The sequence below is a fragment of the Sipha flava genome, unplaced genomic scaffold, assembly GCF_003268045.1.
Source record: "Sipha flava isolate LNK unplaced genomic scaffold, YSA_version1 64_pilon_pilon, whole genome shotgun sequence".
NCBI lineage: Eukaryota > Metazoa > Arthropoda > Insecta > Hemiptera > Aphididae > Sipha > Sipha flava.
The window spans coordinates 864,036-877,936 of record NW_020273604.1 but is presented as its reverse complement, the minus strand read 5'-3'; the positions used below and the strand labels follow the sequence as shown (position 1 = coordinate 877,936).

At 32.1% G+C, this 13,901-nt stretch overlaps 2 protein-coding genes across 4 annotated transcripts; one reads left to right on the top strand and one right to left on the bottom strand.

Annotated features, from left to right (window-relative positions):
* Positions 1-141: 141 nt before the first annotated feature.
* On the top strand, positions 142-4,558 carry LOC112691586 (ATP-binding cassette sub-family G member 4-like). Of its 3 annotated transcripts, none has more exons than XM_025565882.1 (13): positions 142-421; positions 662-807; positions 865-982; positions 1,710-1,899; positions 1,976-2,121; positions 2,234-2,475; positions 2,546-2,662; positions 2,850-2,980; positions 3,055-3,220; positions 3,333-3,433; positions 3,709-3,867; positions 3,947-4,132; positions 4,195-4,350. In XM_025565882.1, the coding sequence occupies exons 2-13, from the start codon at positions 711-713 to the stop codon at positions 4,348-4,350; spliced, it is 1,809 nt and encodes a 602-aa protein (XP_025421667.1). In that variant the 5' UTR covers positions 142-421; positions 662-710. The 3 variants fall into 3 exon arrangements, with proteins under 3 accessions (XP_025421667.1, XP_025421668.1, XP_025421669.1); XM_025565883.1 differs by lacking the exon at positions 142-421 and adding an exon at positions 428-543; XM_025565884.1 differs by lacking the exon at positions 142-421 and having other exon boundaries at positions 711-807; positions 4,195-4,558.
* Positions 4,559-5,756: 1,198 nt separating this feature from the next.
* Positions 5,757-8,855, bottom strand: LOC112691572 (protein kintoun). Its single transcript, XM_025565867.1, has 3 exons — positions 6,570-8,855; positions 6,296-6,489; positions 5,757-6,229 (listed from the first exon to the last, which is right to left on the bottom strand). The coding sequence occupies exons 1-3, from the start codon at positions 8,517-8,519 to the stop codon at positions 5,875-5,877; spliced, it is 2,499 nt and encodes an 832-aa protein (XP_025421652.1). The 5' UTR covers positions 8,520-8,855; the 3' UTR covers positions 5,757-5,874.
* Positions 8,856-13,901: the final 5,046 nt, after the last annotated feature.

Sequence of the window (13,901 nt, the reverse complement as noted above, 5' to 3'; positions counted from 1 at the left end):
GTATTTCGCACCCTTGAACGGTTCGCAACCCGCAGGATAGCCGAGCGCGCCGCGTCGAAATGTTCGACATCACGTCGGCGCGCCGCTCGTCCGCTAGATCGCGTGGTCGCGCGCCGGCGAACATTTCGAATCTGCCCGGCGCCGGCGTGCGGACAGTGACGGACCGGGAACGCGGTCGACGGGTTCGCGCGTGGCCGTTCGTTGTGGCGTCCGTCGCGAGTAACGGACGAACGTGGCGATAAGTTTCACGTTCACGCCGCCTGCGCCGAGTGCGTACTCGACGGGAACGAGACGGCGTAGCGGAGGACGGCCCCGCGCGTTAGCCTAACCGGGGCAACGCCTTGGAGTGCCGACACTGTTCCCGTGCGAGACCGGTTTCGCTACCGGACCGTCCCGAACAACCGGCGTGCGGCCGCGGCAAGTAAGTTCCGGCGTTCAAATTCTCGTTACCCGCCGCCTACACTAACCTAACCTACGCCGATAACTTTCGAAACCGTTTCTTCGCGCCGCCACCCGCACGAATCGCAAAACTCACGATGACTCGTAATTACATAAACTTTGAACTCCTAATCACCGTTCGGACGATCGCTAATCTCTTCTGCTTCTCTTCTGCACGTCTGTACACGCCCTCCGCGCACTGACCCGTTCTCTGTGTTCGCAGGCCGACGAGCTGGACTGATAACTTACTGCTCCCGGTGGCCAAACTCGACATGGAATTTAATCGGGTCCTGTCAAACCAAGGACTGGACCTAAGGTTTGACGATTTAACGTACAGAGTAAACGCTTGGACGGACGCGTTCAAAATAGGTAAACATGTTAAGATTACGCTATGAACGGGTCTCTCAGTTGAAACACATTTTGCAGAGAAGAAAATTATTCTCCAAGGCGTGAGCGGCACGTTTAACCGGAGTCAATTATGTGCTATTATCGGATGTTCTGGCTCTGGAAAATCATCTCTGTTAAATGCATTATCTGGTTACAAGTAGGTTAAACACTTTATGAATGAACTGTTTCACTTGAGTAGTACTTGAATTCCTACACATTTTGTAATTATATGTGATTCTTTATTAGGTAAATTGTAACCGTCTAATTTTGATAAATTTAGTATAAATTATTTTGTTTTAAAAATAATTTCACACCTTAAATAATATTATGTAGGTAATATTATAACATATTTCTTATAATATTTTATTAGTTAATAATAATATGAAAGTCCAATAAAAAAAATAACAAAATTGATTGCACCTATTTACCTAGTAGTTGAAAATGTAAGGCTTATTTGCTTTAGATAAATAACTGTGTCGTGTCTTTTGTTTTTTGCTGAGCAAACTAGACTTTAGATGATGATAGGTATAAAATTATAGATAGTGCTGGTAGAAGAACAGGACCCTGTCATTTTAGGAGCTACACACCTAATTTCATGAGATTTAAACATTTGTAAACCTATAATTTGGTTTTTAAAATTAAATAACAATTATTTATTGCCGGGCTTTGATGATAAAATTTAATATCCATATTAAAGAAAACAATTTTTACATAAGTTATGTAAAATAGAAAAATATGTCATACAAAAAATGTGAAGTCCCAACAAAACCTCCCAGCAATAATATTGCTGATCATAGAAAATTATTTGATGTATAAGGCTGTTGAGATATTATAATTACAATATTTTTTTATACAATATTATAAAAATATTATTTATTTATAAGGACTAACGGATGTACAGGAACAATACTGATAAATAATAAACCTCAAGATTTGAAATTTTTTAAGAAACAATCATGTTACATAATGCAAGAAGACCAACTCCATTTGCAATTAACAGTCATAGAATCTATGATTTTTGCATCAAAATTAAAATGTTTCACTTTCTCTTTGGACGCAAGCCAACTTAAAATAGTAAAGTTTGAACTTTTTAAAGCTTTCATAATAGTATTACTAGTATTAGGTAATGTTATTTACAATTTATTTTTAGATAGATTATATTTTGGAAAGTCTAAACTTATTTAAAGTTCAAAATACAATAACAAAGCATTTATCTGGTGGTGAACGTAAAAAATTATCAATCGCATTAGAACTCATTCATAATCCAAGCATAATGTTTTTTGATGAACCTACTAGGTGATTAGTTAGTAATTATTTTATTTTTTTAGCTTTATTAAGAGAAATAACTATTTTCCTGTTTTTGTATATATATTTTTTAAATTATGTAATCATTTATAATTTAATTTAGTGGATTGGATAGTTCTTCAGCAAATCAAGTATTGAATACATTAAAAGATCTTGCCAATTCGGGTCGTACCATTATTTGTACTATACACCAGGCTACTTCTTCTCAGTTAAAGATATTTGATGACCTTTATGTACTTACGCCATCTGGTCATTGTATATATCATGGTATGACATCAAATCTATTGGACTATCTAGCCGTTCAAGGTTTACGATGCCCTTTGTACCACAACACTGCAGACTACAGTAATATAATTATTATATAATAAAACATAATATGATTTAAATATTTTTAACAAAATTATGATTTTTACAGTTATTGAAATAAGTCTTGGAGAATACGGAGATCATGTTGAAAAATTAGTGAAATATATTAATAATGGGAAGTCAATAGAATGGTTGAAAAATACTAAAATGGAAGTGCTAGTCAAAGGTTGGTAAAAATAAAATATTTTTAAATGTAATTGGTAATTTTAATTTGATATGTTAGTATTGTATAAGCTACTACAGTAAATAGAAAATAAACTGACTTAAAATATATAGTTCTTTAATGTTTTATGATTTAGTATAGTACTTCACCAGTAAATCTTTCCAAAATATAAGAAAAATTTACTTTACAGAAAATCAATCCAAAATAGAAAATACTAGTGATGAATTTAAAGACAAGACATTTACAAGACATAATTATCAAAAACTAATTCAATTTATTATCTTATTGCATAGGTGTACAGTTAAAACATTAAGAGAAAAAGTACAAATTATTAAAATTATTAATTTTTTTCACATGGTAAATATTTTTTGATATTTAATTTATTGTTTTTTCAGTTTGTCGTTACAAGATTGTTGGTACATATTATTGTTAGCGCTGTATACGGATGGATATACTTTGATGTTGGCATTAATGCATCATATATTCATGATAACCTTATGTTATTGTTTTTCAGTTTACTGTTTATAATGTATACCGCTAGCTCTTCAATGATAATCAACTGTAAGTTTGTTATTATTATTATTATTATTATTAGTATTTTTTACCAAACTCATAAATGTGTATTTTTTGTAAAATGTTTTCGTTTGTTGATTTTTCTATATTTATGTTGTAGTTCCCTTGGAAATTCCAATACTTTCCAAAGAATATTTTAATCAATGGTATTCATTAGCATCATATTATCTAAGTTATACAATTGTAGATTTTCCAATTCAGGTATTTAATTATATTCATAAAATAATTCTTAACACAACTAAACCATTAAATTTATTAATTATTAGAACATTCAAGTATCTCATTAAACATTGTGTTCTATGACTAATATACTTTCTTTGTCATGTATTGGTATACACAACAAGGTACATCATATGTTTGAACACTATTTACGTTCTCTCTGAATATAAAAATAGTTGACATAATTATTGGTTAATGTCAATTATATCACAAATTTAGTATGTTTTATTATTATTTTTTCATACATTATATTGTAGGTTGCATGTACGTTTTTGTATTGTGTTATACTGTACTATTTCACTGGACAACCACTTGAATGGTCACGATTTGGTATGTACATGCTGATGATGTTAATGGTTGGATTATTGTCCCAGACTATTGGCATGTTAATGGGTACACTGTTCAGTGATTTAAGAGTAAATACTATAAAATAATTAATATAATTTTAGCTGTTTTGTGGTATTTGAAGTTTTGTGACTTATTTAATCTTAACAGTTCAGCACTATTTTAACAAGCTTTTTGCTCATGCCGTGGATGATGTTCGGAGGTATTTTCATTAGAATATCTGATACGCCAGAGATTTTTCGATGGCTGTTTGACATTTCCTTCATGAAACATGCCATGGAAGGTATAGTGCATTGTATTTATGGCTGGGATCGTCCCAAATTGAATTGTTCTAAAGTATGTTATTTTGTATGATTTTCTTTTATTAAGTCTAAAATTCTAAATGAAAACTGTTTTAGATATACTGTTACAACTCACTACCGTCACATATATTAAAAGACTTGGACATGTCAGTCAACAAATATTGGTTCAATTTTTTAGCAGTCAGTGCTATTTATTTACTACTGAAAGTGGTCACTTATCTAGTTTTGAAAGAGAAATTAAAAATCCACTGACAACTCTATACATATTATGTTACTTTTTTCTTTTTAATATTTCATCATATAACTTTCATTACTGTATGTCTGAATAGTTTGTATGTTAAAATGCAAACAAATTGTTTTAGTTTTAAGGGGACAATTTTTATTGCTAATAATTAGTACTATGTTACCTCTTTTTTAAATTCTGCCAAAGATAAAACATAATAAATGTACTTGTTAATTTTAACAGAAATATTTTCAACTGTAGAATAGTTTATGTTTTTATTATATATTAATTTTATTGTTATCAATAATTTTATTTTTGTTTTGTTATATACTACTTAAATAGTTAGTAAATTATAACCAACTACTTGTAGTATAGCAATTTGTCTAGTCTTTTACTAGTTTCTGAAGTATAATATTAAACCAGTATACATTTATTTTTATATGTTATTAGTTTCATAATTAGTTCAATGATTTAGTTTTATTTGTTGTCTTTTAAGAAGTTATCAAATGAAATAATGTTTTAAGCCTTGAATTTAAATTATTAAGTATGTGACATGTTTTCAAAAAACTGTTTTTATATAAATGCCAAATTTTTATCTGTGATTTTAATTGCTTTGTGCCAATGAAAATATTATATTTATCACACATAATATATTTTAATTTAATAAATAATGATTTTTTTTGAAGACTGTGTTAGTATTTTTTTATTAATTAATTTGAGCCTATTGTGTACAACATTTTTGATTTTAGAAGAAACAAGAAATATATTGTTTTTAAGTTATTATCTTCAAAATCAAACTTTTTAATTGCAAACCACTATATGTCTGAAAACAAATTATCTTATAGTATCTGATAAAATCAAAAATAATATTCTACATCTCAATTTTTAGTTTAATCAATTAAAAAAAGAAAAAATTGTCCTTGTTAATAATTTGATAAAATTAAGTATTTTGTTTTTTTTTTTTTTTTTTGGTTTACAAACAATGTAATGCTAGATTATGTTAAAAAATGCTACACCTTTATTTCTAAAATCAAAAAAATAAATGATAAGTATTGTTCTGAATTTAGGATGAGGTTTTAGAAAATGTGCATAAAAAATATAGCTTAAATGTAAAGAACAAAGGCATTTGATTTCAGTAGGATTCAAAATGTAAATAAACAAAGACACTGTTGGTAAGCTGGTTTCTTATAAATATTCTTAACGACTGACAACATATTTTGAAATGTAAGTTATTTTTAACTTCTGCAAAATGTCATCGAGTAAGTGGTACTTAAATCAAAAAACGAATTAAATATTCAATGATACATATACTTCAGTATGAAAAAACTACAACAGGTTATAAAACATAGTTCAACTAACAATGTGAGTAAAAAAAAACAAAACAATAAAAATGTACGTATAAAAACTGAACGTGATAAATATTTTAAATGAAAAAAATAAATACCAATGCACCCAATAATATTTTAATAACATTTTTATAATATAATTTAATAAATAAAAGTTTCAAGTATGATTGTATCAGGTAATAAAAAAGTCTGATGTTTATATTAAGTTTAATATTCAATAGGAAAAATTAAATTGTTGGTTGATGCCTGTTTGGCAAGTGAAGCGTTCTTTCTAGCCGATTTGCTCTTGCGTCGTTTATGATCTTTCTTAGAATCTGACACAACCGTCACTTTTGACGATAATGTTGTAGGACCATTACTATTGTCATCAGACATTTCACCTGTACTACTCTCTGATACACTGGTCTCTTCACTTTCTGAAACCATGTTTAATGGTCCATAAGATCTGTCTTCAGCTTCAGACGCTTCGCTTTCACTAGGAGTATTATGCTCTCTTATATTACGCTTACGCTGTTGACGTTGCCTATGTTTTTTTGCTTGTGCTGCTATGCTGATATTAAAACTAAAATTATAAATAAGAATTAATTAACATCTAAATAAAATAATTAATTTTATTTGTACTGCATACTTGATCTTCTTTTCGATAACGTGATCGTTAAAGCGAACTGTCTTTTTATGATTTAAATCATAACTTGATCCCAGTATATTAGAACTATCAGTGTCCACATTGTCTAATGATGAACTGTATGTCTGAGGCGGGGATAATAAAACATCATCCATGACACTGCATTCAGACAAAGCTCTTTTTTTCAAGATTCCACGCTGCAGAAAAAAATAGAAACAAATTTAATAAAATACAATTTAAAGTAATAATAATATTTACTAATCAGATTAACACTTACAATTGTAGGTCTTTCATTATTAAATTCTACTGGCAATGAGCCGGGTATGAAATCCATTTTTTTTACAGATTCTGGTAAACTGTCGGCTATTGGTATGGCGTTGGATTTCTGAATCTTCTTCCCTTTTTTCTTTTTTCCTTTCGTTGTTACTTTATTATTTTTATCTTTTAACAGACTACCATCATTTTTTTTATTATTTTGTTGTCTTAGACATTTAGTGTTAACGTCTTCTTTATTATCATCAAATACATCATCATCATCATCATCATCATCACTATCATTAAGAGCAATAGAAATACCATTAGCCAGAGCATTGGAATTTTCTTTACATTTTTCCATATGGATGTACTGAACTGTCAAGTTATCTTGATCAAGACCATACCAATATTCTTTACCTTCGGGTTTAAAATTTGTTGCAAACTCAAGGATTATATTTTTATCAGAAGGTAATACTTTAACATCAGACTTAAATAAGCTCGATTTGGATGGAATTTGTAAGCAAAAAGCAAACCATATGGGAAAAAATCCTGAACCAATGGAATGGAATTTGCCTGAGATCAATTGTTTGTCATTAATAACTATCACATTAATTGACGTTGGATCAACATTTTTCACATTGAGCGTAAGTACATATTTATTTTCAAAAGTAAATTCATGCTCTGGCAGCATATAGTGTACATCATTCGGAATGATATAATTATTGTTACTATTGCACTCAGTAATGCTTTTATGATTAATTTCATTGCCGTTATGATGACCATTAGTACTGATACTTTCTTGATTGTTTACATTGTTTTGGTCATTGCATGCAACCGAATCTAAGTGACCATTAACAATATTGATATCACTTACATTTTCACGACATTCCTCTTTTGACATTTCTACCTCGCTCACAAGGTTATTTGGATATTCAAACAGTGGTTCTTTCCTAACAACCGGAAGACTAACTATCATTGTTTTAGTACTTTTATCAAACTTAGCATTACCTTTTTCTTCCGATACAGTGTACGGCAAATTTATATCCAATTTATACTTTGATGGCTTATTACAGACTAGCTTCAAAGACTTTGGAAGCACATCTAACTCTATGTTGACCGAAGAGTCCAAGAGTGGCAGTTGAATTTCAATAATCAACTCTTTGGGTATGACAGCGTTCATTTTACAATGCATATTATAGCCGTGTTCTTGAATATCAATGTCCGAACGATATTTAATAGTGAATTTGGGAACGGTGAACAATGATTTCTGTTTCAACGCGCCCAGGTCATGGTGTTGAATGGGTCGTTCTTCAGGCGGCTTGTAAGGGCAACCGGGTAGTTCAGTGGTGCCCTGGGAATTATCGGCCGGCTGCTGGAAGCCGTCGATTTTGGTGCGTATCACCATCGACCTGGTAACGCCTTTGAAAAACATCTTCGGATACTTGACGTTAGCCCTGTCCAACACTACGTTGTTGTTCTTCTCGATCATGCTGAGAGCGGTATCCTCGACCATGTCCTTAAGGCGCTGGCCGCGACCGACCATATCCAGCACGTCCGGATGGAAGACCACGTCGTACACATCGCATGGTTTACGCGAGCGGTCGTAGTCCTGGCGTACCGGGGACAGACAGTGCGGCAGCGACCAGTGATGGCCACCGCCGGTCCGGCTGACGACCGGCCGGTCCAGCACGTCGCATGAGCACACGTTGACGAACACCTTGCGCGAACCGTCCGCACTGGTCTTCAGCACGTAACCGGGCTGCGGCCGGACGAATGTGACCCGCGTGCCGCGTTCCCTCTCGTACTGCTCGATCTCGCGTTCCTGCTGCGCCCTGTTTACCGGGTCGTTGATCTCGTCAACGTACTCGCACAGTAGCTTCCGGAACTGTTGGTCCTTCAGCGCCTCGCCGATGCTGTCCAACTCCTGTGCGGTGATGTCCAGATCGTCGAGATCGCACTGTCCGCCGCTCATTGCTCGGATGTCGCGAGATCGAAAGGGGCGATAGACAACGAATACCGTAAGCCGGCCGACGAAATATCGAAATCTTAACGCCGCGGGAGCCGATCGGCTATTGCCGTTCGTCAGCGGTTGTTATTTTCGTCGTTAGTCTGCTGGTTTTATTTTTCCCTCCGTCTGTTTGTTTTGACGTCGTTTTTATCGTCTTCTTGAAGTCGCGCTACCAGCCGTAACGGTGGTGCGGTAGTGCTAACGATGCGCGATACAACTGCGTGACCGACACGGAAATGCTATTGTTCAAACTCTGCGCAGATACCATAGACACGTTATCGTCGGCGGTGGACTACGGCCTCGCAGCCGGCAACGGTATCACCACCGCGCTCGCACAGCTGTTTCTTCCGATAACGACTCCCCCCGTCCGTCCGTCCGTGCCATGCGTGTGGATTGTAAACATCTCGTCACCGTGTTTTTCCATCGTTAAACATACGTATTATTATGTATTTTGTGTGCGTTTAGCATTGGCGGAACTCGGGAAGGACGTTTTAGAAGAATAGTAATTTTTCCGGTACACTATCTACTGTAGTTCGATATTTTCAACTTTCTTACTGAGACAATGTGCTAGATGAGTACACGATTGCGTGCTGGTTATTAGGAAAAAATTGTTGGGAAGGGTATACACACGGATTTAATACAAAAAAAAAAAAAAAAAGAAGAAATTCGCTTGATTGTTTATGATTTATCTGAGATTACGTTTGATTTGTGCTCAAAACCAGTGGCGACACGACTATCGATAACTGTTAATTGTTATAGCGTCGACTATATAGTTAGTTATTATTTCATTCGATTATCAGTCGTTGCTAATTATCAGTCATTCGATCGTTACTGATATTAATAGCCGTTTGTTCTGTTGGAATAACTTTTGTAATACATTCAATACTACGATCGACCACGGTACTATTTATAAACTACCACCTGAACGCACGCCCGTTTACAGTTGTGCGCACCAAAGTAAAACATGTCGTTCTCGTTTTATTGGACGAACACGTGATAGGAGCGTGAACATTTCAACAACTTCAATCTCTTTAATCACGGTCGATTCACTCCCCGATAAACATTACGTAACACACACGTAAACAATAGAAAAATATAAGATAACCTTATGGATGTACTACGGTCGTATCTCTTAAATTTATGGGAAACGCATTTATGCGGTACCCACATTGGGAAATGCATCTATTGAACGATTAAAACATTAACAATCATATTTAAATCACAAAATTACACTTGTTAAAAGTAGGTACATTGCGGTATTAGCGTCAAAAATAATGGGCAATTTTTTTTTTACGGGGAAGAGGAGCTACTAATCTGTCTAATGCAGCAGTTCCCAAACTGTGCACCGCGATGCCCTAGGAACACCACGACCACTTTCTGAGGGCATCTATAACCTTATAATATTTTTATACAATAATTATAATCATAATAACAATATTTTTTGTTTATTTATTTATTTATTAAGTTTAAAAATGTATTAATTTATAATTAAGATAAATTTTAATAAAATTAATAAAATTCGTTATCATAAGTATTTTTTATTGTTCTGTTTTTAATGTTATTCACAGCAGGATACCGTGGCTAAATTGGGTCCAAAAAAAGGCACCGCGGAAAAAAAAATTCGGAAACCACTGATACTTTATTACTTAATTACTGTTCGTCTTTCTCGTTATAGTAATTAACGCGTAGTTACGGATCAATAATATGAATAATAAAATATAATAAATATGAATAGAAAACAATTATAATACTGTAAGAACGTATGCAAGTAACAAGTGCAAAAATACGAACTCCCAGTAGTTTTCAATTACGTCACGAATTATTTTTGAACTATAGCAAATACGCGTGATACACGTAACACACAGTAGATACCCAATTCTCCCCCTAGTGCCTGGGAAAATATTTCTCCCTTCCCTTTCCTGGACTATGCTACTACTAAATCGATGAATACGGGAGAAATTTCGCTAAGATAATACATACGGAAGTACACGTTTAATTTATCAACGATTTTCATTATTGACAAGCGGTTTACCGCGTTACACTTCGACAAAACAGTATATTTAACGGACCCTTCACCATCAATAATGTTCTGTCAATATTTTGTGCAATATTCATTTTCCTTAAACCTCTTAATATGCAGAGGAAAAATATTCGTATATTAGCTTTGTCGTTTAAACTACGATTTAGATGTGTTTAATAACGTCAGTGTAATAGCATTTTCCATCAGTTCTCATTGTTCTAAAAATAAATCTTAATGATGCTGAATTAATTTTTATTGCGGTAGCATTTGGACTCAACCAAAGGAAGCCCAAAAAATTATTAAAGACATTGGATGAAAGAGTGGCATAAACGAAGACCACAATCTAGTGATGGAAAATTGTTGAACTTTCTTCGAATGACTGAACCAAATGTCTGTTGGAATTCTTCGAACATCTTTTAAAAATTTATTGAAATTTTATGAATTCACCTATGTTTATAAATATAATTTTATGATTTAGCACAATGTCATATCCTAATGTGCCATAATATTGTGTATTGTGCAATACAATTTTCAACCCTGTACGATTTTTTCAATACATTGTACAATCCTCAAATATCTATTCTACGCTGTCAATAATATTGCGCAATATCAATTATTATGCAATATTATTGATTGTGAAGGTATTCGCTTAATACAATACAATATTATGCTTCCAGTATAGGCACGTTTGATAGTATATGTAACAGATAATATTATTTTCGATTATATTCGTTTCACGTGCGGGCCAACATGGATATAATTTTATTTTATTTTATTTATTTATTATTTTCGTTGTCATTTCCCATTATTGTTGATCGTAGTGTGCGACATAAAATTATTGAATAACCGAAAGGTATCACTACTCAGACTGCTGGATTAATATACCTATAACATTATACACATTCGTACTACCAAGATTGTAAACGCGGCGTGACGAGTGAATTTGGAAGAGAAAACGTGATTCTAGAAACGTAACTTACACAATACAATATGACAAGGTCATATTATTTACGATTTTGTTTTACGACGAACGATCATCCGAATAAATTATTATTATTTTTTAAATTGTTGCTCTTAACGTAGAAACTAAATATTATTTACTGAGATGTATTTTTTTCTATAAACTAGTCTACCGCATTACCTGTCGCTAAAACTAATAACTTATTCCTGTAACTATTACTTTTTGGAATATTTCAACAAAATATTGAACAGTTTTCATATTTCTCGTTGTATCTACCATTATAACAAACTGCATACGCAATATATATACATATCTATATTATTTATTCATTATTATTTCTATTAAATAAAAATATTTATGAAGTTTTATATAACTATATTCACTATACTGTATAATATACAGCATACGTATTATTTTATGACTGATAATTGAAGAATAATTGAGGTAATTTTAACGTTATTACTATTTAAAACTATTTATTTTTTAATATTTAATTTTTGGTTAATCTTTAGTGCCGACAATGGAGCCATATATTGTGTTAGACAACTAGTAAAGAAGTTTAGGAAAAAGAAGAAAAAAATATAAAGTACATAGAGTATGATTTTGTAAGAAGATACCAAGGAGTTGAGGATATGAGAAGACCAATGACAATAAGCGGTGATGTGATAGGCGAAGTAGAGATTAATTAGGATCATTTGTACAAAAGGACGAAAGCTTTGACACAGATGTAAAACATAAGATTAAGTGCAGTCGGATGAAGTGATGCGGTGGATAGAAGCGTCGGGCATTTTATGTGATCAGAGAATTCCAATGAGGCTGAAAGGTAAATTTTAAAGAATAATTTTCCTCCTTATTTAAGGTAAGATTATGCGTGCTCTTTAATTTAAATCGCCAAAAGTCCGGGTGGACGCTTAATGACATTGGTTACTAAAATACAATATCGAATATACAATATTTATTATATTACAATATTACATGAAATTTATTTTCTTGATTAATTTGAATACGAGAAAAAAATATCGAAGAAATAATATGTAGGTATAACGATAAGCAAAATGGTAGATAATGTACACCATGGGTTAATTTAAAGCGAGCCTCACACGATTAGTATTACTGTCAGTAAAAATATTGACAGTATTTCGATATCCGATTTTTTCATCAGTCATCAGTAGGGCTAGGATAGTATAGGATTATGCATTTTTTTTTAGGAATTACAGGACATAGCTTTTCAAGCACAAAATGTGATTTGGTCATATACGAGTCCAAATATATAGTTTTTATTTTGCTTTTTTTTGCATTTTTTGCACTTTTATGGATTTAGGGTCATTTTTTCAATTTTACGGGCATTTTTATACTTTTTTGAAATCTTGGTAATATTTTTATACATTTTCATTTACACTAAATGTTTTCGATAAAAGTTTTGAATTCGTAACAGAAATAATTATATAAATATTTCAATTATAGAGACAGTGTGTTAGTACTCGTTATCGATAATAAAACCACTTATATATTACAACAATAAACTTTGATACCACGAGTTATCTTAATCGTAAAATTAGATGACAGTGGTGTGGAGTGTACCTACGTATGGTTTTGTTAAATATCTATTTAGTTAGTGTCTTTACTTTCGGGATTGCGTATATATTTTTTATTTTATAGTACTTTTTGTTGTTTATTTCAGAAAATTTCAAGCTGGTCATTGCATGATAAGTCCAAACTTCAAACTTGAGTTTTTTTTATGCAATTTTTTTATAATATTATAATTTAAATAATTTTCTACCGAAATATTAATTAATAAATAATAATTAATAATTATAAATTATAATTTATAATGCATTTTTATAATATTTTAAAATCATTGTTTATCTTTTGGTCATTTTTTAAGGTCATTTTTAGGTTATTTTAAGGTCATTTTTTTAGGTCATTTTTAGGTTATTTTAATGTCATTTTTTTAGGTTTTTTGGGTCATTAAAATCCTAGCCCTAGTCATCAGTATTGTTTTTTTCATACTGACAATACATCAATACTTACCTCACACGATCAATAATACTGTCAGTATCTGAAATACTGTCAGTATTACCATTGATTATGGATATTACTATCTACTATACTATACTACTACTATACTATACTATATTACTACTATACTATACTATACTATACTATCTATAATCAATGGTATTACTGATCGTGTGAAGCCTGCTTAATTTACGCTGTGTCTAATTATAAATTATCCCCAAGTAGTTATTACCCATAACTCTAAAATCAAAGTGATAGTGATATTGATCGACTATTATTTAGAATAAATATAAACATAATATAATAACTATAAATAGTATAAATATTAAACTGTGATAGAGGATAG